Source organism: Trichomonas vaginalis, chromosome III, assembly GCF_026262505.1.
Source record: "Trichomonas vaginalis G3 chromosome III, whole genome shotgun sequence".
NCBI lineage: Eukaryota > Parabasalia > Trichomonadida > Trichomonadidae > Trichomonas > Trichomonas vaginalis.
Window position 1 is genome coordinate 18,101,645 of NC_067205.1, and position 25,285 is coordinate 18,126,929.

The 25,285-nt window shown below is 42.5% G+C and overlaps 7 protein-coding genes and 1 pseudogene across 8 annotated transcripts; all 8 read right to left on the bottom strand.

The window, feature by feature from the left end:
* Positions 1–340: 340 nt before the first annotated feature.
* TVAGG3_0722980 (SLEI family protein family) lies at positions 341–1,231 on the bottom strand (the record flags this gene model as incomplete). The annotated part of the gene is made up of 1 exon (XM_051244207.1): positions 341–1,231. One exon carries the CDS (start codon positions 1,229–1,231, stop codon positions 341–343), a length of 891 nt encoding a protein of 296 aa, XP_051090794.1.
* A 7,946-nt stretch (positions 1,232–9,177) lies between these two features.
* On the bottom strand, positions 9,178–11,009 carry TVAGG3_0722990 (annotated as a pseudogene). Its single transcript has one exon. A coding segment is annotated over exon 1 (1,832 nt).
* A 131-nt stretch (positions 11,010–11,140) lies between these two features.
* On the bottom strand, positions 11,141–11,386 carry TVAGG3_0723000 (SLEI family protein family; the record flags this gene model as incomplete). The annotated part of the gene is made up of 1 exon (XM_051244208.1): positions 11,141–11,386. One exon carries the CDS (start codon positions 11,384–11,386, stop codon positions 11,141–11,143), a length of 246 nt encoding a protein of 81 aa, XP_051090795.1.
* Positions 11,387–13,502: 2,116 nt separating this feature from the next.
* Positions 13,503–13,865, bottom strand: TVAGG3_0723010 (SLEI family protein family; the record flags this gene model as incomplete). Its single annotated transcript, XM_051244209.1, has 1 exon — positions 13,503–13,865. The coding sequence occupies one exon, from the start codon at positions 13,863–13,865 to the stop codon at positions 13,503–13,505; it is 363 nt and encodes a 120-aa protein (XP_051090796.1).
* A 4,489-nt stretch (positions 13,866–18,354) lies between these two features.
* On the bottom strand, positions 18,355–18,918 carry TVAGG3_0723020 (uncharacterized protein; the record flags this gene model as incomplete). The annotated part of the gene is made up of 1 exon (XM_051244210.1): positions 18,355–18,918. One exon carries the CDS (start codon positions 18,916–18,918, stop codon positions 18,355–18,357), a length of 564 nt encoding a protein of 187 aa, XP_051090797.1.
* Positions 18,919–19,010: 92 nt separating this feature from the next.
* Positions 19,011–19,319, bottom strand: TVAGG3_0723030 (uncharacterized protein; the record flags this gene model as incomplete). The annotated part of the gene is made up of 1 exon (XM_051244211.1): positions 19,011–19,319. The coding sequence occupies one exon, from the start codon at positions 19,317–19,319 to the stop codon at positions 19,011–19,013; it is 309 nt and encodes a 102-aa protein (XP_051090798.1).
* A 983-nt stretch (positions 19,320–20,302) lies between these two features.
* TVAGG3_0723040 (uncharacterized protein) lies at positions 20,303–20,536 on the bottom strand (the record flags this gene model as incomplete). The annotated part of the gene is made up of 1 exon (XM_051244212.1): positions 20,303–20,536. The coding sequence occupies one exon, from the start codon at positions 20,534–20,536 to the stop codon at positions 20,303–20,305; it is 234 nt and encodes a 77-aa protein (XP_051090799.1).
* Positions 20,537–22,252: 1,716 nt separating this feature from the next.
* On the bottom strand, positions 22,253–23,305 carry TVAGG3_0723050 (uncharacterized protein; the record flags this gene model as incomplete). Its single annotated transcript, XM_051244213.1, has 1 exon — positions 22,253–23,305. The coding sequence occupies one exon, from the start codon at positions 23,303–23,305 to the stop codon at positions 22,253–22,255; it is 1,053 nt and encodes a 350-aa protein (XP_051090800.1).
* Between the last annotated feature and the right edge of the window lie 1,980 nt (positions 23,306–25,285).

Genomic DNA, 25,285 nt, shown 5'->3' on the forward strand with positions numbered 1-25,285 from the left:
TTTTAAGCTGTCATGATGGATGCATGATTGTAGTGCAGGAATCACCTTGATGAAAGGAGGAAGCACCTCTGATGAGAAAGGAAGCTGATGATGGATGCATGATGGGAGTGACGGAAGCACCTTGATGAGAAGAGAGAAGCCCTTGATGAAGGAGGAAGCATCTTAATGAAGACGTGACACTCAAGCATCTGATGAAGCAGGGATAGTATTCTTTGAAGAAGAGAGAAGCATCTTGATGAAGGAGGAAGACACCTTGATGAAGAGAGGAGGTACTTGTTAATGAGAGGAAGCATCTTGATTGGAGAGAGGAAGTATTTGTTGAAGAGAGAAGAACTTCATCTTAATGAAAGAGAGAAGCACTTTGTTGAAGAAGGAAGCACCTTGATTGGAAGAGAGGAAGTACTTGAAGAAGAGAGGAGCGATCTTGGAAGAGAGAGGAAGCACTTTGTTGAAGAGAGACAGCATCTTGATCAAGAGAGGAAGTACTTGAAGAAGAGAGGAAGCACCTTGATAAGAAGGAAGCACTTTTTGAAGAGAGGAAGCATTCTAATGAAGAGAGAAGTACTTTGGTTGAGAGAGGAAGAATCTTGATGAAGAGAGAAGTACGTTTGAATGAAGAGGAGATCTGTAAATGTTGAAGAGAGGGAAGTACTTGTCTGAAAGAGACGGCAAGAGTCTTGATGAAAAGAGGAAGTACTTTGTATGACAGAGAGGAAGCTGCATGATGAGAGAGGAAAAAGTACTTGTTGAGAGAGGAAAACGCATGATGAAGCGAGAAAGCTGCATCTGAGCAAAGAAGAGGAAGTACTTTGACGAAGAGAGGAAGCACCTTTGATGTAAGAGAGGGAGGCTGCCTGATGGATGCAAGATAGGAGTTGAGGAAGCACCTTGATGAAGAGAGGAAGCACCCTTGATGAAGAAGAGGAAGTGGATGATGGATGCATTGATGGAGTGAGGAAGCACCTTGATGAGAGAGGAAGCACCTTGATGGAAGAGAGGAAGGCATCTTAATGAAGAGCAGGTAAGCATCGGTGATGAAGAGAGGATAGTACTTTGAGAAGAGAGGAAGCATCTTGATGAAGAGAGGATAGGACCTTGAATGAAGAGAGGAAGTACTTGTTGTAAGAGAGAAGCACTTGATCGAGAGGAAGTACTTTGTTGAAGAGAGGAAGCATCTTGATGTAAGGAGGAAGCACTTTGAAGAAGAGCTTTGTTGAAGAAGAGGAAGCATGTCTTAATCGAATGAGAGGAAGTACTTTTGAAGAGAGAGGAAGGATCTTGGGAAGAAGAGAGGAAGTCACTTTGTTGAAGAGAGGAACATCTTGATAGAGAGAACTACTTTGTGAGAAGAGAGGAAGCACTGTAGGCTCATGTGGATGCATGAGATGAGGAAGCACCTTTGATATGAAGAGAGGAAGAGCCTTGAATTGAAGAGAAGAAGTCTTTGTTGAAAGGAAAGCATGATAGAGGATACGTTGTAAAGAGGAAGCACTTGATATGCAAGAGAGGAAGTACTTTTGATAGAGATGAGAGAGATACTTATTTGAAGAGTGAGGAGCATTCATGATGAAGAGAGGAAGTACTTGAAGAAGAGAAGCATATATATGAAGAGAGGAAAGCTGATCTTAGAGGGTCTTTAGAGAGGAAGTTCCTTTGAATGAAAGAGGATATGCATTGTGAGAGAGAAGATCGAATCTGAGATGGATGCATGCTGAGATGAGGAAAGCGACCTTGGATGAAGAGAGGAGTATCTTGAAAGAGAGGATGAAGAGAGGAGAAGCACTCTTGTATGAAGAGAGGAAGCATCTTGATCGAGAGAGAAGTACTTTGAAGAGGAAGACGAGAAGGAGAGCTGTTATGGGGAAGCATATTGAAGAGAGAAGTCTGGAGAGAAGCATCTTGTGAAGAGAGGAAGCACGCTTGAATGGAGAGACAAGGAAGAGGAATAACTTTGTTGAGAGAGAACACGTGATGAACAAGGCATACTAGGAGAGCTAATGAACGAGAGGAAGTACTTGTGTTGAAAGAGAGGGAAGCTCATGTAGAGATGAAGCTGCATTGAGAGAGAGACTTGTTTTTGAAAGGAAGGGAGGAAGCCTTGGGATGAAGCGGAAGTATGCTTGATGGCCATAGAGGAGGGAAGACCTTTGATGAGAGAGAAGCACTTTGATGAAGAGAGGAAAGCCTTGATAAGAGGATGCATGATTGATGAGGAGGAAAGCAACTATATGAAGAAAGAGGAAGGCACCTTTGAGAGAAGGATTAATGAAGAGAGGAAGGATCTTATGAAACTTTGAAGAAGAGGAAGAATTCTCTTGATGAAGAGAGGAAGCGAAGGCAAAGACTTTTGTTGAAGAGAGGAAGCATCTTGATGAAGAGAGTTTGTTGAGGAAAGATTTGTTAAAGAAGGAAGAGTTGTGAGAGAGGAAGCACCTTATAAGTATTTTGAGAGAGAGGAAGCACTTGACAAGAAGGAAGCACTTGTGATTGAAGAGAGGATAGCATTTTGATCGACAGAGAGAGAAGTTACTTGAAGAAGAGAGGAAGCTATCTATGTATGAAAGAGGGAGAGAGCACTTGATGAGAGAGGAGTTAGAAGAGGAATTACTTTGTGAAGACGAGGAAGACATCTTTGATGAAGAGAGGAAAGTACGTTGATGAAGAGAGGAAGACTATAAGAGGGGTTACTTTGAAGAGAAAGCACCTTATGAAAGAGAGGACAGTACTTTGTTAGATGAGGAAGAAGTGAGATAGAGAAGGATCACTTTGGAAGAGAGGAATGATACTTGAAGAGAGGAAGCTACCTGAGTCAGAGAGGAAGTACTTTGACTGAAGAGGAAGCACTCTTGATGAAGAGAGGAAGCTCACTTGATGATGCAGAGGCATGAGGAGCCATCTTGATGAGAGAGGAAGTACTTGATAGGAGATTGAGAGAGAGGAAGCATCTGATAAGCAGAAGAATAACTTTGAAGAAGAGAGGAAAGCACTAGAGGAACTCTAGTAGGAGGAGAGCTTATTTTCCACAGGAGAAATTGTGGTAGGGGCTTGACGAGAGGCAGTCTTTGTGCAAGAGAGGCAAGCATCTTGATGAAGAGGAAGCTATCTGTATGAAGAGAGGAAGTACTTGTTGAAAGAAGGAAGCATCTTGATGGAAGAGAGGAAGCACTTATTTGAAAGAAGCACTGAGAGAAGGAAATCTTGATGAAGAGGAGAAGTACTTTTTTGAGAAGAGATGAAGCTGATGAAGAGCGAAGACTGTATGAGAGAGAAGCACTTGATGAAGAGAGGAAGCATCTTGAAGAAGAGAGGAAGCATCTTGATGAAGAGAGGAGACTCTTGATGAGGAACAATCTTAGAGAGGAAGCACCTTGATGAAGAGAGGCAAAGCTACTTGAATATAGAGGGAGCACCTTATGAGAGAGAGAAGCATACTTGATTGAAGAGAGCGGAAGACAGGGGGAATTTCTTTTGGATGGAAACAGGAGGAGTGGAGTGAGAGGGGACTTGGTGACGAGGTGAGAGAAGTACTTTGAATGAAGAGAGGAAGCAATCTTGATGAAGAGGAGACTTAGGGAAGCATCGTTTGTGGAGAGAGAAGACAACATCTTGTCAGAGAATATTGTTAAAGAGAGAAGCACATTTAGAGAGGAAGTCTTTAAAAGCATTGTCAAGGAAAGTAACTTTGTTGAAGAGAGGAAGCATCTTGATGAAAGAGGAAAGCACTTTTGGAAGGAAAGCATTGAGAGAGAGCAGACTTGATGAGCAGAGGAAAGCACCTTGTAAGGGATATTTGAGAAGACGAGGAAGCACCTTTGAATCAAGGAGTGAAGCTATCTGTTCAGAGAGGAAGCATCTTAGAGAGAGGCAGCACCTTTGATCAAGAGAGGAAGTCTTGTTGAAGAGAGGAAGCCATTGAAATAAGAAGACGGAAAGTACTTTTGTAGAGAGAGGAAGCACCTTGATTAGAGAGAGAGATACTTTGTTGAAGAGAGGATTAGGCATTGATGAAAGAGGAAGGCACGCTTTGTGAAGAGGAGCAAGCATCTTGATGAAGAGAGGAAAGCACTTTGATGAAGAGAGGAAGATCATCTATGAGAGACTTGATAGAAGAGAGGAAGCACTTTGATCAGAGAGGAAGTCATTCTTGAAGGAAAGAGGAAGTCTTTGAAAGAAGAGAGGAAGCACTTTGTTGAATGAGAGGAAAGCATCTTGATGAGAGAGAAGCACTGTGAGAAGAGAGGAAGCATCTAGATGAAGAGATGGACAGTCACTTGTGAAGAGAGGACCCATACTTGATGAGAAGAGAGACTTCTTGAAATAGAAGAGAGGGACTTTACGAAAGTACTTATAAGGGAAGCTGATGAAGAGAGGGAAGCACTGATAAAGAAACTGATGAGAGACGTGAAGAGAGGAAGACGTGAAAGAGAACACCTTGATCAAAGGACGTAGAGAGAGAAGCACTATTAAGGAGGGGGGTGGGGGGAGTATTGAAGAGAGGAAGCACTTGAAAAGAGAGGGAAGTAACTTTTGAAAAGAGAGGAAAGACTCTTGAATGAAGAGGAAGGAAGACTTTGTTGAAGAGAGGAAGCATGCTTGAATGAGAGAAGACTTGTGAATAGGAGCTCTTGATGAAGAGAGGAAGCACCTTGATGAAGAGAGGAAGCACCCGTTGATCAAAGAGATATAGAGAGGAAGTACTTTGAAGAAGAGAGGAAGCACCTGAATTGAAAAAGAGCATGTCAAGAGGAGGAAGCATCTTGATGAGAGAGGATAGTCTATAAGAGAACAGACGCTGTGAGAGGTATGAAGACAGAGGAGATCTGTATGAAGAAGATTTTGAAGGAGGAATACGATGAAAAGACTTGTAAGGAGAAGGAAGCATCTTGTATGAAGAGATGGAAGCACTTTGTGAAGAGGAGGAAGTACTTTGATGAATGAGAGAGGAAAGTACTCTTTGATGAGAGAGAGGAAGTACTTGCTGATGAAGAAGAGACAGCATTCCTTGATGAAGAGAGAAGCATTCGGTGATGAAGAGAGGAAAGATCTTGATGAAGAGAGGAAGCACTTGATGAAAGGAAGGACGTATGCACTAAGACGAAGAAGGGCTTGACTCGAAGAGAGAGAAGTACTTTCGGGAGCATTTGACAGAGAGGAAGCATACTTGATGATGAAGAGCATTTGATGGAAGACGAGTTCTTTGTTGAAGAAGGAAGCATCTTGATGAAGGAAGGAAAGTACTTTTGAAGCAGAGGAAGCTGCTTAATGAAGAGGAGAAGTACATTTTCTCTGAGAGAGGAAGGCTTACGAGATTAGCATGATGAAAGAGGAAGCATCCTTATGAGAAAGATTTCAGAGAGAAAGTTACCTTGATGGTGAACTCTTGTGAAGACGAGGACAGCCACTTGATGAGAGAGAAGCACTTTGAAGAAGAGAGAGATGACATCTTGTGAAAAGGCAGTGACTGTGAGAGAGGAAGCACTATGAGAGAGATATGAAGAAGAAGAGAGAAGCACTTAATGAACGAGAGAGTAACTTTGAAGGGAAGCACTTGAAAAGAGGAAGATCTTGATGAAGAGGAAGCCAGCTTTGAAGAGAGGAAGTACTTTGAAAACAAGAGACCGCGATAGCATCTGATGAAGAGAGGAAGCATTGAATGAAGAGAGAAGATCTTGATGAAGAGAAGAAGCATTTGATGAAGAGAGGAAGCACTTGATCAAAGAGAATACTTTGAAGAAGAGAGGAAGCACCTTTCCAAGAGATTAAGAGAAAATGATAAAAGAGGAAGTACTTTGAAGGAGAGGAAGATGATAAAGAAGGAAGCATCTTGAATGAGAAGGAAGTCGGATGAGAAGGTAGCATTTGATGAAGAGAAGGAAAGCATCTTTGTGAGAGAGGGAAGCACCTTGACTGAAGAGAGAAAGCACTTTGAAGAAGAGAGGAAGCATCTTGATAGAAGCAGAGGAAGTGAGCAGATGGAAAGAGATGTGAATTGTTGAGAAGACCTGAAGACTTGAATTGAAGGGAAAGCACTTTGAAGGAGAGAGGAAGCATCCGTGAGGGCTGTATGAAAGATGGAAGCACGTTGTGAAGACGGTAGAGCACCTTGATAAAGAGAAAGCACATCTTGAATAAGAGAGGAAGCATCTCGGTTGATGAGAACAGAGAGCGTAAGTAAGACGCATCTAATAGATAACCATTAGCTACCTAGCCAGATGAAGCAAGAGAACTATTCCTAATGCGACAGAAATATGAGAATCCATGATGCAAGAGGCAAGCACTGTTGAAGAGGGTAGCTCTTCGAAGTAAGAGAGGAAGCATCCTCGGATGAAGAGAGGAAAGCAAAATCTTTGATGAGAGAGCGAAGCCATCTGATGGAGAAGAGTGAGAGGGAAGCATCTTAATTGTATATGAGAGGAAAGTCACTTCTGAAGAAGAGAGGAAGATCTTGATGGAAGAGAGGAAGAGACTTTGTTGAAGAAGGAACATCTTGATGAAAGAGGGAAGTACTTTGGTTGAAGAGAGGAAGCACCTTGATGAAAGAGAGGAGTACTTTTGTGAAGAGAGGAGCATCTTTGAATTGAAAGAGGAAGGACCTTGATCAAGAGAGGACCAGATACTTTGTTGAAGAGAGGAAGTACTTATGTTGCAGAGAGGAAGCTGCATGATGAAGAGAGGAAGTACTTTGTTGAAGAGAGGAAGCATCTTAAAATCTGAAGAGAGGAAGTACTTTGTGAAGAGAGGAGCTTCTTGATGGTAGTCACTACTGAAGCAACTCTCTGATTGAATGCAAGGACTCAGGACCTGATCAAGAGAGAGAGTACTTTGGAAGAAGAGAGAAGCACCTTGATCAAGAGAGGAAGTACTTTTGTTGAAGGAGGAAAGCACCTTGCATTGAAGAGAAGGAAGCATCCTGTGATGAATGAGAGGAAGCTACCTTGACTGAAGAGAGGAAGGCATGTCTGATCAAGAGAGAGATCACTTGTGAGAGAGGAAGACCTATTGTAAGAGAGGAACGTTATTTAGTTGAAGAAGAGATAGCATCTTTGAATGAAGAGAGAGGAAGCACTTTGAGAAGAGGAGGAGCACTTTGTTGAAGAGAGGAGAGATCTTTAATGAAGAGAGGAAGTACTTTGTTGAAGAGAGATAGCATCCTTGATGAGAGAGAAAGTACTTTTGTTGAAGAGAGGAAGCATGCTTGATGAAGAGAGGAAGCACTTTGATGGAAGAGAGGAAGCACATTGATGAAGAGGAGCAAGCTGACATGATGGTGATGACATGATGGAGATGAGGAAGCACCTTGTATGATAGAGAGGAAGCACTATGATGGAAGAGGAAGCTGGCATGATGGATGCCAATGATGCGGGCTCGCGCACCAGCACCTTGCTGAAGAGAGGAAGCACCTTGATATGAAGAGAAGGAAGCATGCTTAATGAAGAGAGGAAGCATCTTGATGAAAGCAGAGGACAGTACTTTGAGAAGAGATGGAGCATCTTGATTGAAGCAGGCGAGAAGAAGAATCACGTGACCTCTGCCACCAATATTAATCCACGCTAAGACTTGAACAGGCGTAGAGGTACCCTCGATGCTGCCCATCTTCAATTTGACTAATGTGAAGAGTGAAGCATCTTGAATAGAGAGGAAGTACTTTGTTGGAAGAGAGGAAGCATCTTGATGAGAGAAGAAGCACTTGTTTGAAGAGTAGAAGCACCTTGATGAAGAGAGAGGAAGACTTTGAAGAAGAGAGGAGAAGCACTTTGCAAAGAGAGGAAGCACTTTGTTGATGAGAGGAAGATCTTGATCAGAGAGGGAAGTACTTTGAGAAGAGAGAAGCACCTTGATGAAGAGAGGAGAAGCACTTTGTTGAAAGAGAGAGAAAGCATTTAGTTAATGATAGACGCATGAATACTTTGTTTGAAGAGAGGAAGCATCTTGGATGAAGAGAGGAAGTACGTTGATGAAGAGCAGGAAGCATTCTTAACTGAAGAGAGGAAGTACTTGTTGAAGAGAGAAGCATCTGATGAAAGAGGAAAGTACTTTTGAGAGAGGAAGCTGCATGATGAAGAGAGAGAAGTACTCTGTTGAAGAAGAGGAAGATGCATGATGAGCAGAGGAAGCCTGCATTCTTGAGCTAAGAGGGAAATGACTTTGACGAAGACATTGAACACCCTTGATGAAGAGAGGAAGCTGGCATGATGGATGCATCGATGGATGAGGAAGCAGCCTTGATTGAAGAGAGGAAGCACCTTGATGAAGAGAGGAAGCTGATGATGGAGCATGATGAGAGTGAGGAAGCACTTGATGAAGAGAGGAAGCACTTGATGAAGAGAGGAAGCATCTTAATGAAGAGAGGAAGCATCTTGATGAAGAGAGGAAGTACTTTGAAGAAGAGAGGAAGCATCTTGATGAAGAGAGGAAGCACCTTGATGAAGAGAGGAAGTACTTTGTTGAAGAGAGGAAGCATCTTGATGAAGAGAGGAAGTACTTTGTTGAAGAGAGGAAGCATCTTGATGAAGAGAGGAAGCACTTTGTGAAGAGAGGAAGCACCTTGATGAAGAGAGGAAGTACTTTGAAGAGAGAGGAAGCACTTTGAAGAAGAGAGGAAGCATTTGTTGAAGAGAGGAAGCATCTTGATCAAGAGAGGAAGTACTTTGAAGAAGAGAAGCACTTGATGAAGAGAGGAAGCACTTTGTTGAAGAGAGGAAGCATCTAATGAAGAGAGGAAGTACTTTGTTGAAGAGAGGAAGCATCTTGATGAAGAGAGGAAGTACTTTGATGAAGAGAGGAAGCATCTTATGAAGAGAGGAAGTACTTTGTTGAAGAGAGGAAGCATCTTGATGAAAGAGGAAGTACTTTGTTGAAGAGAGGAAGCTGCTGATGAAGAGAGGAAGTACTTTGTTGAAGAGAGGAAGCTGCATGATGAAGAGAGGAAGCTGCATCTTGAGAAGAGAGGAAGTACTTTGACGAAGAGAGGAAGCACCTTGATGAAGAGAGGAAGCTGCATGATGATGCATGATGAGTGAGGAAGCACTTGATGAAGAGAGGAAGCACCTTGATGAAGAGAGGAAGCATCTTGATGAAGAGAGAAGCATCTTGATGAAGAGAGGAAGTACTTTGAAGAAGAGAGGAAGCATCTTGATGAAGAGAGGAAGCACTTGATGAAGAGAGGAAGCACCTTGATCAAGAGGGAAGCACTTTGTTGAAGAGAGGAAGCATCTTAATGAAGAGAGGAAGTACTTTGTTGAAGAGAGGAAGCATCTTGATGAAGAGAGGAAGCACTTTGTTGAAGAGAGGAAGCATCTTGATGAAGAGAGGAAGCACTTTGATGAAGAGAGGAAGCACCTTGATGAAGAGAGGAAGCACCTTGATCAAGAGAGGAAGCATCTTGATGAAGAGAGGAAGTACTTTGAAGAAGAGAGGAAGCACCTTGATGAAGAGAGGAAGCATCTTGATGAAGAGAGGAAGCATCTTGATGAAGAGAGGAAGCATCTTGATGAAGAGAGGAAGCACCTTGATGAAGAGAGGAAGTACTTTGAAGAAGAGAGGAAGCATCTTGATGAAGAGAGGAAGTACTTTGTTGAAGAGAGGAAGCATCTTGATGAAGAGAGGAAGCACCTTGATCAAGAGAGGAAGTACTTTGTTGAAGAGAGGAAGCACTTTGAAGAAGAGAGGAAGTACTTTGAAGAAGAGAGGAAGCACCTTGATCAAGAGAGGAAGTACTTTGTTGAAGAGAGGAAGCATCTTGATGAAGAGAGGAAGCACTTTGTTGAAGAGAGGAAGCATCTTGATGAAGAGAGGAAGCACCTTGATGAAGAGAGGAAGCACCTTGATCAAGAGAGGAAGTACTTTGAAGAAGAGAGGAAGCACTTGATAAGAGAGGAAGTACTTTGTTGAAGAGAGGAAGCATTTGAAGAAGAGAGGAAGTACTTTGAAGAAGAGAGGAAGCACCTTGATCAAGAGAGGAAGTACTTTGTTGAAGAGAGGAAGCACTTTGAAGAAGAGAGGAAGTACTTTGAAGAAGAGAGGAAGCACCTTGATCAAGAGAGGAAGTACTTGATGTTGAAGAGAGGAAGCATTTGAAGAAGAGAGGAAGCACTTGATGAAGAGAGGAAGCACTTGATGAAGAGAGGAAGCATTGATGAAGAGAGGAAGCATCTTGATGAAGAGAGGAAGCATCTTGATGAAGAGAGGAAGTACTTTGAAGAAGAGAGGAAGTACTTTGAAGAAGAGAGGAAGCACCTTGATGAAGAGAGGAAGCACCTTGATGAAGAGAGGAAGCATCTTGATGAAGAGAGGAAGCACTTTGTTGAAGAGAGGAAGCATCTTGATGAAGAGAGGAAGCACCTTGATGAAGACAGGAAGTACTTTGTTGAAGAGAGGAAGCACCTTGATGAAGAGAGGAAGCACCTTGATGAAGAGAGGAAGCATCTTGATGAAGAGAGGAAGCATCTTGATGAAGAGAGGAAGCATTTGATGAAGAGAGGAAGTACTTTGTTGAAGAGAGGAAGCATCTTGATCAAGAGAGGAAGTACTTTGTTGAAGAGAGGAAGCACTTTGAAGAAGAGAGGAAGCATCTTGATGAAGAGAGGAAGCACCTTGATGAAGAGAGGAAGTACTTTGTTGAAGAGAGGAAGCATCTTGATGAAGAGAGGAAGCACTTGATGAAGAGAGGAAGCACTTGATGAAGAGAGGAAGCACTTGATGAAGAGAGGAAGCACCTTGATGAAGAGAGGAAGCATCTTGATCAAGAGAGGAAGCATCTTGATGAAGAGAGGAAGCATCTTGATGAAGAGAGGAAGCACTTTGTTGAAGAGAGGAAGCATCTTGATGAAGAGAGGAAGCACCTTGATGAAGAGAGGAAGTACTTTGTTGAAGAGAGGAAGCATCTTGATGAAGAGAGGAAGTACTTTGTTGAAGAGAGGAAGCACCTTGATCAAGAGAGGAAGTACTTTGTTGAAGAGAGGAAGCATCTTGATGAAGAGAGGAAGCACTTTGAAGAAGAGAGGAAGCATCTTGATGAAGAGAGGAAGCACCTTGATCAAGAGAGGAAGTACGTTGTTGAAGAGAGGAAGTACTTTGTTGAAGAGAGGAAGCACCTTGATGAAGAGAGGAAGTACTTTGAAGAAGAGAGGAAGCACCTTGATCAAGAGAGGAAGTATTTTGTTGAAGAGAGGAAGCACTTGATGAAGAGAGGAAGCACCTTGATGAAGAGAGGAAGCACCTTGATCAAGAGAGGAAGTACTTTGAAGAAGAGAGGAAGCATCTTGATGAAGAGAGGAAGCACCTTGATGAAGAGAGGAAGCATCTTAATGAAGAGAGGAAGCACTTTGTTGAAGAGAGGAAGCATCTTAATGAAGAGAGGAAGTACTTTGTTGAAGAGAGGAAGCATTTGATGAAGAGAGGAAGCACTTTGTTGAAGAGAGGAAGCATCTTGATGAAGAGAGGAAGCACTTGATGAAGAGAGGAAGCACTTGATGAAGAGAGGAAGCATCTTGATCAAGAGAGGAAGCACCTTGATGAAGAGAGGAAGTACTTTGAAGAAGAGAGGAAGCACTTTGAAGAAGAGGAAGCACTTTGTTGAAGAGAGGAAGCATCTAATGAGAGAGGAAGTACTTTGTTGAAGAGAGGAAGCATCTTGATGAAGAGAGGAAGTACTTTGTTGAAGAGAGGAAGCATCTTGATGAAGAGAGGAAGCACTTTGATGAAGAGAGGAAGCACCTTGATGAAGAGAGGAAGCTGCATGATGGATGCATGATGGAGTGAGGAAGCACCTTGATGAAGAGAGGAAGCACCTTGATGAAGAGAGGAAGCTGCATGATGGATGCATGATGAGTGAGGAAGCACCTTGATGAAGAGAGGAAGCACCTTGATCAAGAGAGGAAGCATCTTAATGAAGAGAGGAAGCATCTTGATGAAGAGAGGAAGTACTTTGAAGAGAGGAAGCATCTTGAAAGAGAGGAAGCACCTTGATAAGAGAGGAAGTACTTTGTTGAAGAGAGGAAGCATCTTGATGAAGAGAGGAAGTACTTTGTTGAAGAGAGGAAGCATCTTGATGAAGAGAGGAAGCACTTTGTTGAAGAGAGGAAGCACCTTGATGAAGAGAGGAAGTACTTGAAGAAGAGAGAAGCACTTTGAAGAAGAGAGGAAGCACTTTGTTGAAGAGAGGAAGCATCTTGATCAAGAGAGGAAGTACTTTGAAGAAGAGAGGAAGCACCTTGATGAAGAGAGGAAGCACTTTGATGAAGAGAGGAAGCACCTTGATCAAGAGAGGAAGTACTTTGAAGAAGAGAGGAAGCATCTTGATGAAGAGAGGAAGCACCTTGATGAAGAGAAGCATCTTAATGAAGAGGAAGCACTTTGTTGAAGAGAGGAAGCATCTTAATGAAGAGAGGAAGTACTTGTTGAAGAGAGGAAGCATTTGATGAAGAGAGGAAGCACTTTGTTGAAGAGAGGAAGCATCTTGATGAAGAGAGGAAGCACTTGATGAAGAGAGGAAGCACCTTGATGAAGAGAGGAAGCATCTTGATCAAGAGAGGAAGCACCTTGATGAAGAGAGGAAGTACTTTGAAGAAGAGAGGAAGCACTTTGAAGAAGAGAGGAAGCACTTTGTTGAAGAGAGGAAGCATCTTAATGAAGAGAGGAAGTACTTTGTTGAAGAGAGGAAGCATCTTGATGAAGAGAGGAAGTACTTTGTTGAAGAGAGGAAGCATCTTGATGAAGAGAGGAAGCACTTTGATGAAGAGAGGAAGCACCTTGATGAAGAGAGGAAGCTGCATGATGGATGCATGATGGAGTGAGGAAGCACCTTGATGAAGAGAGGAAGCACCTTGATGAAGAGAGGAAGCTGCATGATGGATGCATGATGGAGTGAGGAAGCACCTTGATGAAGAGAGGAAGCACCTTGATCAAGAGAGGAAGCATCTTAATGAAGAGAGGAAGCATCTTGATGAAGAGAGGAAGTACTTTGAAGAAGAGAGGAAGCATCTTGATGAAGAGAGGAAGCACCTTGATAAAGAGAGGAAGTACTTTGTTGAAGAGAGGAAGCATCTTGATGAAGAGAGGAATACTTTGTTGAAGAGAGGAAGCATCTTGATGAAGAGAGGAAGCTATTGTGAAGAGAGGAAGCAACCTTGATGAAGAGAGGAAGTACTTTGAAAGAGAGGAAGCACTTTGAAGAGAGAGGAAGCACTTTGTTGAAGAGAGGAAGCATCTTGATCGAGAGGAAGTACTTTGAAGAAGAGAGGAAGCACCTTGATGAAGAGAGGAAGCACTTTGATGAAGAGAGGAAGCATCTTAATGAAGAGAGGAAGTACTTTGTTGAAGAGAGGAAGCACCTTGATCAAGAGAGGAAGTACTTTGTTGAAGAGAGGAAGTACTTTGAAGAAGAGAGGAAGCACTTTGTTGAAGAGAGGAAGCATCTTGATGAAGAGAGGAAGCACTTTGATGAAGAGAGAAGCACTTGATGAAGAGAGGAAGTACTTTGAAGAAGAGAGGAAGCACCTTGATCAAGAGAGGAAGTATTTTGTTGAAGAGAGGAAGCAACTTGATGAAGAGAGGAAGCTGCATGATGGATGCATGATGGAGTGAGGAAGCATCTTGATGAAGAGAGCAAGCTGCATGATGAAGAGAGGAAGCACCTTGATGAAGAGAGGAAGCATCTTGATGAAGAGAGGAAGCACCTTGATGAAGAGAGGAAGTACTTTGAAGAAGAGAGGAAGCACTTTGTTGAAGAGAGGAAGCATCTTAATGAAGAGAGGAAGTACTTTGTTGAAGAGAGGAAGCATCTTGATGAAGAGAGGAAGTACTTTGTTGAAGAGAGGAAGCATCTTGATGAAGAGAGGAAGCACTTTGTTGAAGAGAGGAAGCATCTTGATGAAGAGAGGAAGCACCTTGATGAAGAGAGGAAGCACTTTGTTGAAGAGAGGAAGCTGTATGATGAAGAGAGGAAGCACCTTGATGAAGAGAGGAAGCACTTTGTTGAAGAGAGGAAGCACCTTGATGAAGAGAGGAAGTACTTTGAAGAAGAGAGGAAGCACTTTGAAGAAGAGAGGAAGCACTTTGTTGAAGAGAGGAAGCATCTTGATCAAGAGAGGAAGTACTTTGAAGAAGAGAGGAAGCACCTTGATGAAGAGAGGAAGCACTTTGTTGAAGAGAGGAAGCATTTTAATGAAGAGAGGAAGTACTTTGTTGAAGAGAGGAAGCATCTTGATGAAGAGAGGAAGTACTTTGAAGAAGAGAGGAAGCATCTTAATGAAGAGAGGAAGTACTTTGTTGAAGAGAGGAAGCATCTTGATGAAGAGAGGAAGTACTTTGTTGAAGAGAGGAAGCTGCATCTTGAGCAAGAGAGGAAGTACTTTGTTGAAGAGAGGAAGCTGCATGATGAAGAGAGGAAGCTGCATCTTGAGAAGAGAGGAAGTACTTTGACGAAGAGAGGAAGCACTTGATGAAGAGAGGAACGCATGATGGATGCATGATGGAGTGAGGAAGCACCTTGATAAGAGAGGAAGCATTGATGAAGAAGGAAGCATTTGATGAAGAGAGGAAGCATCTTGATGAAGAGAGGAAGTACTTTGAAGAAGAGAGGAAGCATCTCTTGATGAAGAGAGGAAGCACCTTGAGGAGGAAGCACCTTTGTTTGAAGAGAGGAAGCTGTATGATGAAGAGAGGAAGTTACTTTGTTGAAGAGAGGAAGCACTTTGAAGAAGAGAGGAAGCATTTGTTGAAGAGAGGAAGCATCTTGATGAAGAGAGGAAGCACTTGATGAAGAGAGGAAGCACTTGATAAGAGAGGAATCTACTTGAAGAGAGAGGAAGCACTTTGTTGAAGAGAGGAAGCATCTTGATCAAAGAGAGGAACGACTTTGTTTGAGAGAGGAAGCACTTGATAAGAGAGGAGATCTTATCAAGAGGGAGCATCTTGAAAGAGAGAAGCACTTTGTGAAGAGAGGAAGCATCTTATAAGAGAGGAAGTACTTTGAAGAAGAGAGGAAGCACCTTGATGAAGAGAGAAGCACTTTGTTGAAGAGAGGAAGCATCTTAATGAAGAGAGGAAGTACTTTGTTGAAGAGAGGGAAGCATTCTTGATGAAGAGAGGAAGTACTTTGAAGAAAGAGGAAGCACTTTGATGAAGAGAGGAAGTAACTTGTTGAAGAGAGGAAGCATCTTGATGAAGAGAGGAAGTACTTTTGTTAGAAGAGAGGAAGCTGCATCTGATGAAGAGAGGAAGTACTTTTGTTGAAGAGAGGAAGCTGATGATGAAGAGAGGAAGCTGCATCTTGAGCAAGAGAGGAAGTACTTTGACGAAGAGAGGAAGCACCTTGATGAGAGAGGAAGCTGATGATGGATGCATGCAATGAGTGAGGAAGCACCTTGATGAAGATAGAGGAAGTACTTGAAGAGAGGAAGCATTTGTAAGAGAGGAAGCATCTTGATGAAGAGAGGAAGTCTATTGTAAAGAGAGTAAGCATCTGATGAGAGGGAAGCACCTTGATGAAGAGAGGAAGACTTTGTTGAAGAGAGGAAGCTGTATTGATGAAGAGGAGGAAGCACTTTGTTGAAGAGAGGAAGTACTTTGAAGAAGAGAGGAAGCACTTTGATGAAGAGAGGAAGCACTTTGATGAAGAGAGAAGCTTGTAAGAGAGGAAGCACCTTGATGAAGAGAGGAAGTACTTTGAAGAAGAGAGGAAGCACCTTGATCAAGAGAGAAGTATTTTGTTGAAGAGAGAAGCAACTTGATGAAGAGAGGAAGCTGCATGATGGATGCATGATGGAGTGAGAAGCATCTCTGATTGAAGAGAGGAAGCACTTGCATGAAGAGAGGAAGCACCTTGATGAAGAGAGGAAGTACCTTTGTTGAAGAAGAGCGAAGCTGCATGATGTGGATGGCATGATTGGAGTGAGGAAGCATCTTGACTTGATAAGAGAGGAAGCACCTTTTGAGAAGAGAGGAAAAGCACTTTGTGAAGAGAGGAAGCTGCTTATGAGGAGAGTGACTTGAGTGTTAGAGAAGATTCATCTTGATGAAGAGAGGAATAGACCTTGATGAAGAGAGGAAGCACCTCTTAATGAAGCAGAGGAGATGTATTGTTGAGAAGAAGATCTTGGAAAGAAGCACTTTGGTTGAAAGAGAGGAAGTCTGCATATGAGAGAGAGGAAGCTACTTTGAAGAAGAGAGACTGCACTTGTTGAAGAGGAGGAAGCATCATTCAAGAGGAGCCGAAAGAGAGGAGTACTTTGAAAAGAGGAGCCTTGATAAAGCAGACCTTCATTGAGAGGGAGACTTGTAAAGAAGGAGGAACTGCATGATGGAATGCATGATGCGAGTGAGGAAGCATCTTGATGAAGAGAGGAAGCACCTTGATGAAGAGAGGAAAGCTATCTTGATGAGAGAGGAAGCACTTTGATGTAAGAGAGAAGTACCTTGGATGTAACCTGAAGAAGAGAGGAAGCATCTTGTGAAGAGAGGAAGCATCGATCCAAGAGAGGAAGCACCTTGATGCAAGAGAGGAGACTTTGATGAAAGAGGAAGACCGATGACGGAAGTCCTTTGAAGAAGGCACTTGAAGAGAGGAAGTATTGTGTTGAAGAGGTTAAGCAATTGATGAAGGAGAGGAAGCGCCACCATGTGCATTGGTGGGAGTCTGATGAAGAACGAGGAAGCACCGTTGATGAAGAGAGGGAAGCACTTTGATGAAGAGGAGGATAGTGAACCTGTTGAAGGAGAAGAGTACTAAGGCACTATGGAGAGAATGAACTTTGTAAGAAGAAGCGAAGCACCGATGAGAAGGAACATTTGATTGAAGAGAGGAAGCACTTGATGAAGAGAGGAAGCACATCTTGTGAAAGAGAGGATAGCGTACTTGATGAAGAGAGGAAGTAGCACCTTTTGAAGAAGAAGGAAGGCATCTTGATGGAAGAGAGAAGTACTTTATTTAGTAAGAGCATTTGATGCGGACTATCAATGTACTTTGGAAAGTAGATAGTTGAAGGCATGAATGGGAAGCACCTGATTGAAAATCTATGAGTGAGGATACACTTGTGAGAAGAGAGGAAGCACCTTGATCAATGAGAGGAAGTACTTTCGTTGAAGAGAGGAAGATTTAAAGGACCATCTTGATCGAAGAAGCCCTAGAGAGAGAGCCATTGTTGAAGAGGAGGAAGCATCTTGATGAAGAGAGGAAGCCACTTTGTTGAAGAGAGGAAGCACTTTGACAAGAGAGGAAGTACTTCTTTGAAGATGAGAGGAAGCACCTGATCAGCGGAGTATGTGAAGAGAGGAAGCATTTGATAGAAGAGAGGAAGCTACTGTTTGAATGAGAGGGATAGCATCCTTATCAAGGAGGAAGTACTTTTTAGAAGAAGCACTTAAGAAGAGAAGCGACCATTGAGAGAGTAGCACTTGATAAGAGAGGAAAGACTTTGTTGAGAAGAGCAGAAGCACTTTGAAGAAGAGAGGAAGTTCTCTTGAATAAGAAGATGATAGAAGGAAGCACCTTGATGAAGAGAGAAGCATACTTGAGAAGAGAGGAAGCATTTGAATGTAAGAAGGGGAAGTACTTCATTGAAGAAGAGAGGAAGTACTTGATGAGAAAAGACCTGGGTATTGAAAGAGAGGAAGCACCTTGATGAGAGAGGAAGACTTGTGGAGGAAGTATTTGTATGAAGAGAGGAAGCACTTTGTTGAAGAGAGGAAGGCATCTTGAGAGAGAGGAAGTCACTCTTGATGAAGAAGGGAAGTTGCACTTTGATGAGAGAGGAAGCACCTTGATGAAAGAGAGGACAGCACCTTGACAGAGAGGAAGCACCTTGATGAAAGAGACGGAAGTTACTTGGATGAAGAGAGGAAGCACTTATCTGAATGAAGAGAGGAAGACGTATTGTTGAAGAGAGGAAAGTCCAATGCTTGACAAGAGAGGAAGAATTGCTTGACGGAGAGCTTGATAGAAGAGAGGAAGCATCTTGATGAAGAGAGGAAGCACCTTTGAGTGAGAGAGAGTTATCGGAGTACAACCTTTGTTAAGAGCAGGAAGCAATTTCTTGATGAAGAGAGGAAGCTGCAACATGGATGATTGATGAGTAAGAGGAAGCATCTCTGATGAAGAGAGGAAGCACCTTGAAATGAAGAGAGGAAGCACCTTGATGAAGAGAGGAAAAGCATTGATAAGAGAGGAAGCCACCTCTTGATAGAAGAGAGGGCATATGAAGAGCAGAACACTTTGTTGAGAGAGAGGAAGCATCTTGATTGAAGAGAGGAAGAACTTATGAAAGATGTACTGTCTGAAGAGAGGAAGCATCTTGATGGAAGAGAGAAAGCTACTTTGTTGAAGAGAGGAGCAACCTTGATAAAGAGGAAGTAACTTTAGAGGAATCTGAGAGAGAGAAGCCAACTTTGAAGAAGAGTAGGAAGCACTCTTGTGAAGAGAGGAAACGTCAGAGGAAGTCTTGTGAAAGAGAAGCTGAGAGAGGAAGCACCTTGATGAAGAGAGGAGTTACTTGAAAAGAGAGAGAAGCACTCTTGATCAAGAGAGGAAGTATTTGTTGTATGAGAGGAAGCACCTTGATGAAGCAGAGGAAGCTGATGAAGACCTTGATCAAGAGAGAAGACCTTTGAAAGAAGAGAGGAAGCCTTTGATGAAGAGAGAGTATGTTGATGAAAGTAGGAATGCTTGATGAAAGAACTCATTATGGATGAAGAGAGGAAGCACTTGTTGAAGGAGCACTTGATGAGAAGAGAAGCATCTTGATGAAGAGAGGAAGTACTTTGGTGAGAGAGGAAGCATCTTGGATGAAGAGAGCAGAGCACTTTGATTGAAGAGAGGAAGCATCTTGATAAGGGGGACCTTATGACGGAGGAAGCACTTGAATGGAAGAGAGGAACGCTGATGGACTGGACTGTGTAGATCTTACTGAAGAGAGGAAGCATCTTGATCAGAAGAAGACGGAAGATCTGATGAGAAGGAAGCTATTTGAAGAAGAAGGAACACTGAGAAGAAGGCAAGCCTTGATGAGAGGAAGTTATGAAAGGAAGTACTTTGTTGAAGAAGAGGAAGCATCTTGATGAAGAGAGGAAGTACTTTGTTTGAAGAGAGGAGCATTTGATGAGAGAAGATTGAGAGAGACATCTGTGGGAGTCTGATGATGCAATGATGAGGAAGCACCTTGATGAAGGAGATGGAAGACTTGAATGAAGAGAGGAAGCTCATTATGGACAGAATGGAGGAGGAGCACTTTGATGAGAGAGAAGACCTTGATCAAGAAGAGGAAGCATTGTATGAAGAGAGGAATACATTTGATAGAGAGAAGTATTGAGAAGAGAAGGAGCATCGTTGATAAGGAGAGGAAGGCACCTTGATGAAGAGAGGAAGTACTTTAGGAGATCTTGAAGGAGTTTGTGAAGAGAGGAAGCATCTTGATGAAGAGAGGAATACAGCTCTTTGTTGAAAGAGGAAGCACTCCTTGATTGAAGAGAGGAGTTACTTTGAAAAGAGAGGAACACTTTGAATGAGAGAGGAAGCACTTTTGTGCAAAGAGGAAGCATCCTTGATCAAGAGAGGAACATACTTGAAGAAGAGAAGACCTTTGAGCACTTTGAATGAGAGAGAAGCACGTTGATCAAGAGAGGAAGTACTTGTTGGAAGAGAGGAGCCTGATGAAGGAGGAGCACCTTATAGAGAAGACTAAATGAAGAGAAGATTAAAGGACTCTTAGAAAGTCATAGTGAAAGGGAGCAACCTTGATTAGAAGGGATGTGAGAGAGAGCATCTTGTGAAGAGAGGAAGCACCCTGATGAAGAGAGGAAGCACCTTGATTGAAGAGAGGAAGACATCTTGATGAAAAGCATTATGAAGAGAGGAAGTACTTGAAGAAGAGAGGAAGCTCTTGAAGAAGAGAGGAAGCACTTGTGTAAGAGAGGAAGCATCTATAAGAGGATCTTTGTTGAAAAGGAAAAGCATCTATGATGCAAGAAGAGGAAGCACTTGTTGAAAGAGAGAAGCATCTTGGCAGAGGGAAGAGTATTTGAATGACGAGAGGGAAGTACTTTGAATGAGAGAGGAACCCTGCATGGGATGGATGCATGATGGAGTAGGAAGCATCTTGATGGAGTGAGGAAGCAACTTGATGAAAGAGAGGAAGCACCTGCATGAGACATGAGAGTGAGGAATACTTTTGAAGAGCAGGAAGTCACTCTTGAAGTCAAGAGAGGAACGCATCGTATGATTAAGGAAAAGAAGCATCTGATGAAACGAGAAAGGAAGTAGCACTGTTGAGAAGAGAGGAAGCATCTTGATGAAGAGAGGAAGCACTGCTTAAGGAAGATCTAATAAGAGAGGAAGTAGCTTCATGTTGTTGAAGAGGGAAGCATCTTGATTGAAGAGAGGAAGTACTCTGTTGTTGAAGAGAGGAGCATCTTGACTGAATGAGAGGAGCACTTTGATTGAAGAGAGGAAGTTCACTTGTAATGAGAGAGGGAAGGATACTTGAGAAGAGAGGAAGCACTTTGTAAGAATGAGAGGAAGCATCTTTGTGAAGAGAGGAAGCATCTTGATCAAGAGAGGAAGACCTTTGATAGAAGAGAGGAAGTGACTGTAATGTTACCTAAGAAGAGAGGAAGCACTTGATGAGAGGATGGAGTATTTGAGAGGAAAGCATCTTATGAGAGAGGAAGTACTTTGTTGAAGAGAGGAACACTTTGAGTCAAGAGAGGAAGTACTTTGTGAAGAGAGGAATACCTTTGATGAAAGAGGAAGTACTTTGTGTGAAGAGAGGAAGCATCTTCGATGAAGAGAGGAAGCACTGTTTTGATAGAGAGAGGAGCACTTGCATGAAGAGAGGAAAGCTTTGTAGAATAGAGATGGAAGCATCCTTGATCAAGAGAGGAAGTACTTTGTTGAAGAGCAGAAGGCATCTTGATGAAGATGAGGAAGCTCATGATGGGATGATGTGAGTGAGGAAGATCGTTGATGAGAGATGCAGCATGCATGATGAAGAGTGAGGAAGCACCTGTGGAGATAGATATTTGAAGAGAGGAAGCATCTTGATAAGGAAGTATTGAGGAGAGGTAAGCACTTTGTTGAAGAGAGGAAGTACTTATGAGGAGGAAGTAAGAGAGGAAGCATCTGATGGAAGAGAGAAGCTTAGAAAGAGCCTGATGAAGAGTAGGAATGCCACTTTGTGTGAAGAGAGGAGCATCTTGATGAAACGAGAGGAAGCACCTTCAGGAGCACTAATGAAGAGAGGGAAGCTTTGTTGAGAGAGGAAGCTTAGAAGATGTAAGTCACTGATGAAGAGAGGAAGCACCTTGATGAAGGAGGTATAAGCACTTTTTAGAGGAGTGTATGAGAAGGAGGAAGCACCTTGTTGAGAAGAGGAAGTATCGTTGAGAAAGAGAGGAAGCATAAGAACACTTTGCTGAAGAGAGGGAAGCTACTGATTCAAAGAGAGGAAGTACTGAGAAGAAGTGATAGGTGCAGGTGAAGCTCTTTGATGAGTGAGAGAGCACTTTGCATTGAAGAGAGGAAGCACTTTATAATGAAGAGAGAAGTACTTGTGTAAGAAGTTTGATACGAGAGGAAGTACTTGAAAGAAGAGAGGAAGACATCTTGAATGAAGAGAGGAAGCTACTTGGTTGAAGAGAGGAGCATGGAAAAGCAAACTTTGTTGAAGAGAGGAAGGCTCTTGAGAAAGAGGAAGCTACTTTGTTGAGGGACTCGAGAGATGAGAAAGCTGCTCTATGAAGAGAGAGGAAGTACTTTGTATGAAGAGAGGAAGCACTTTGATGAAGAAGGAGGTAAGTATTTGCTGTGATGGATGAGATGAGGAAGCACGTCTGATGAAGAGAGAGAGCACTTGATGAAGAGAAATGATGGAAACTGTTGGAGGGGTACTTAGAAGAGAAGCGAAGCATCTTAATGAAGAGAGGAAGACCGATAAGAGTACTTTTGTCTGAAGAGTAGGAAGACCTTCTTGAATGAGAAGAAGACTGAGTAAGAGTAAGACTTTGTTGAAAGAGAGGAAGACTTTTTGATAAGAGAGAAAGCACTTTGTTGAAGAGAGCGAAGCATCATTGATGAGTATAAGCATTGATAAATATGAACCTTGATGAAGACGAGGAAGTACTTAAAAGGAGCCTTGACAAGGAGAGGAAGATTCTGATTGAAGAGAGAAGCAACTTTGTAGAGACTGTGAGGAGATGAGGACGAGGAAACATCTTGATGAAGAGAGGAAAGACTTTGTTGAAGAGAGGAAAGTACTTGTTTTTAGAGAAGAAGCACCTGGAAGATAGAGCCATGCGGAATCATCTTGATAGAGAGGAGAGCACCTTGATGAAGAGAGGACCAGCTACTTGTTAGAAGAGAGGAAAGCAACTTGAGGAGTAGCTTGAAGAAAGAGAAGCACTTTGTTGAAGAGAGGAAGCACTTAGATGCAGAGAGGAAGTAACTTGTTGAAGAGAGAAGTACTTTGAAGAGAGGAGACTTTGGAGGAAGGAACATCTTGATGAAGAGAGCGGAAGCACCTTGATTGAAGAGAGGAAGCACTTGTGAAGAGATGGAAGTCTTAGAGGGAGTATTGTGAAGAGAGAAGCACTGTTGAAGATAGATGACTTGGAAGAGAGGAAGCTTTAAGAAGTACTTTGAGTGACTTGCAGAATGAGGAGTGAGTACACTTTTAGTGAGGAAGCACTTATGAAGAGAGAAGCAACCTTGATGAAGAGAGGAAGTCACTTTGTTGAAAGAGAGGAAGTACTTTGAAGAAGAGAGGAACGCATCTTTTGTTGAAGAGAGAAAGCACCTTGATGAGGAGAAGCTATTGAGGAAGTAGCTCTTGATTGAGGAGAATTTTTGAAAGAGGAAGCATCTTGATGAAAGAAAGGAAGTACTTTGTTTGAAGAGAGGAAGCATCTTGATGAAGAGAGGAAGCACTTTGTTGAAGAGAGGAAGCACTTGATGAACGAGTAGGAAGATAACTTTGTGAAGAAGAGATGTACTACTTTGAGAAGAGAGGAAGCACTTATGTGAAGAGAGGAAGCACTCGAGGAAGTACTTTGTTGAAGGAGGAAAGCATCTTGATGAAGAGAGGAAGCAACCTTGATGAAGAAGGAAGCACTTGTTGGAAAGAGAGGTAAGTACATTTGTTGAAGAGAGTGGAACACTTGGTTGATATGAGAGGAAGCACCCCTTGAATGAAGAGAGGATAGTACTTTGTTGAAGAGAGAAGCATTCTGATGAAGAGAGTGAAGTACTTTGTTTGAAGAGAGGATCATCTGTGTATGAAGAGAGGCGAAGCCACTTTGTTGCCCAGAGAGGAAGCATCTTGATGAAGAGAGTTGAAGCCTTGTATGAAGAGAGGGGCACCTATGATGGAAGAGAGGAAGTTACTTTGTTGAAGAGAGGAAGTACTTTGAAGAAAGAGGAAGCTGCATTGATGGATGCATGATTCGGAGTGAGGAAGCATCTTGATGAAGAGAGGAAAGCATCTTGATGAAGAGAGGAAGTACTTAGTTTGAAGAGAGAAGCATTTCTTGATGAAGAGAGATAGCCCATTTGTTTGAAGAGAGGAAGTGCATCTTGATGAAGAGAGGAAGCACCTTTGATTGAAGAGAGGAAGCACCCTTGCCATGAAGAGAGGGAGCACTTTGTTGTAAGAGAGGAAAGCTGTATGATTGAAGAGAGGAAGCACCTTGTTGATAGGAGGAAGCTTCATCTTGAGCAAGAGAGGTAAGTACTTTGCATGAAGAGAGGAAGTACTGGTTGAGAAGAGAGGAAGCTTGCATGTGGATGGCATGATGGAGTGAGGAAAAGAGTCTTGATGGAGTGAGGAAGCATCTTGATGAAGAGAGGAAGCACCCTTGATGATATGTTAGAGGACAGTACTTAGTTGAAGGGAAAGAGGAAGTACTTTGAGAGAGAGGAGCATCTTGTGAAGAGAGGAAGGCACCTTGATGAAGAGAGGAAGCACCTATTGATGAAGAGAGGATAGTACTTTGTTGATAAGGAGAGGAAGTACTTTGAAGAAGAGAGGAAGCACTTGATGAAGAGAGGAAGTACTTTGTTGAAGAGAGAGTCATCCTTTATGAAGAGAGGAAGCACTTTGTTAAGAGAGGAAGCATCTAATGAAGAGAGGAGTACTTTGTTGGGAGAGAGGAGCATCGTGATGAAGAAGGAACATACTTTGTTGAAGAGTAGGAAGCATCTTGATGGAAGAGAGAAGCACTTTGTTGAAGAGAGGAAGCATCTTGATGAAGAGAGGAAAAGCACCTTTCTCCGAAGAAGAGGAAGCACCTTGATGATAAGAGAGGAAGTACTTTGTTTGAATTTAGAGGAAGTACTTTGAAGAAGATAGGAAGCATCTTTGATGAAGAGAAGGAAGCACCTTGATTTGAGAGAGGACAGCACTTTGTTGAAGAGAGCGAAAGCATCTTGAGAAGAGAGGAAGCACTTTGTGATAGATAGCGGAAGCAATCTTGATGAAGTATCCCGAGGAAGTACTTTGTTGAAGGAGAGGGAAGTACTTTGGAAGAGAGAGGAAGATCTTGAATGAAGAGATGAAAGCACCTTGATGAAGAGAGGAAAGCACTTTGTTTGAAGAGAGGAAGGCTGTATTGATGCAAGAGTGTGAGGAAGCAACCTTGTTGAAGAGAGGAAGCTGCATCTTTGAGGCAAGAGAGGAAGTACTTTGATGAAGTAGAGGAAGCTGCATGATGGATGCATGATGGAGTGAGGAAAGCATTCTTAGATTGAGTGAGGAAAGCATCTTGATGAAGAGAGGAAGCCACCTTGAATGAAGAGAGGAGTTACTTTGGAGGAGATCAGTACTTGATAGAAGAGAGGAAGGCTACCTTGATGAAGAGAGGAAGCATCCTGATTTGATAGAGAGGAAGCACTTTTGTCTGAAGAGAGGAAGCATCTTTGATGAGAGAGAAGCACTTTGTTGAAGAGAGGAAGCATTCTTAATGAGAAGAGGAAGTTACTGTTGTTGAAGAGAGGAAGCAATCTTGATGGAGAGAGGAAGTACTTTTGAAGAAGTTGAGGAAAGCATTTGCATGAAGTGAGAGGAAGCATCTTTGATTGAAGAGGATAGGAAGCAGCCTTTTGATGAAGAGAGGAAGCACCTTTGTTGGAGAGAGGAAGCATCTTTGATGAAGAGAGAAGCACTTTGTTGAAGAGAGGAAGCATTTCCTTAATGAGAGAGAAGTACTTTGTGAAGAAGTAGGAAGCATCTTGATGAAGAGAGGAAGTACTTTGTTGAAGAGAGGAAGCCATTCTTGATGAAGAAGGAAGCACTTTGTTGAA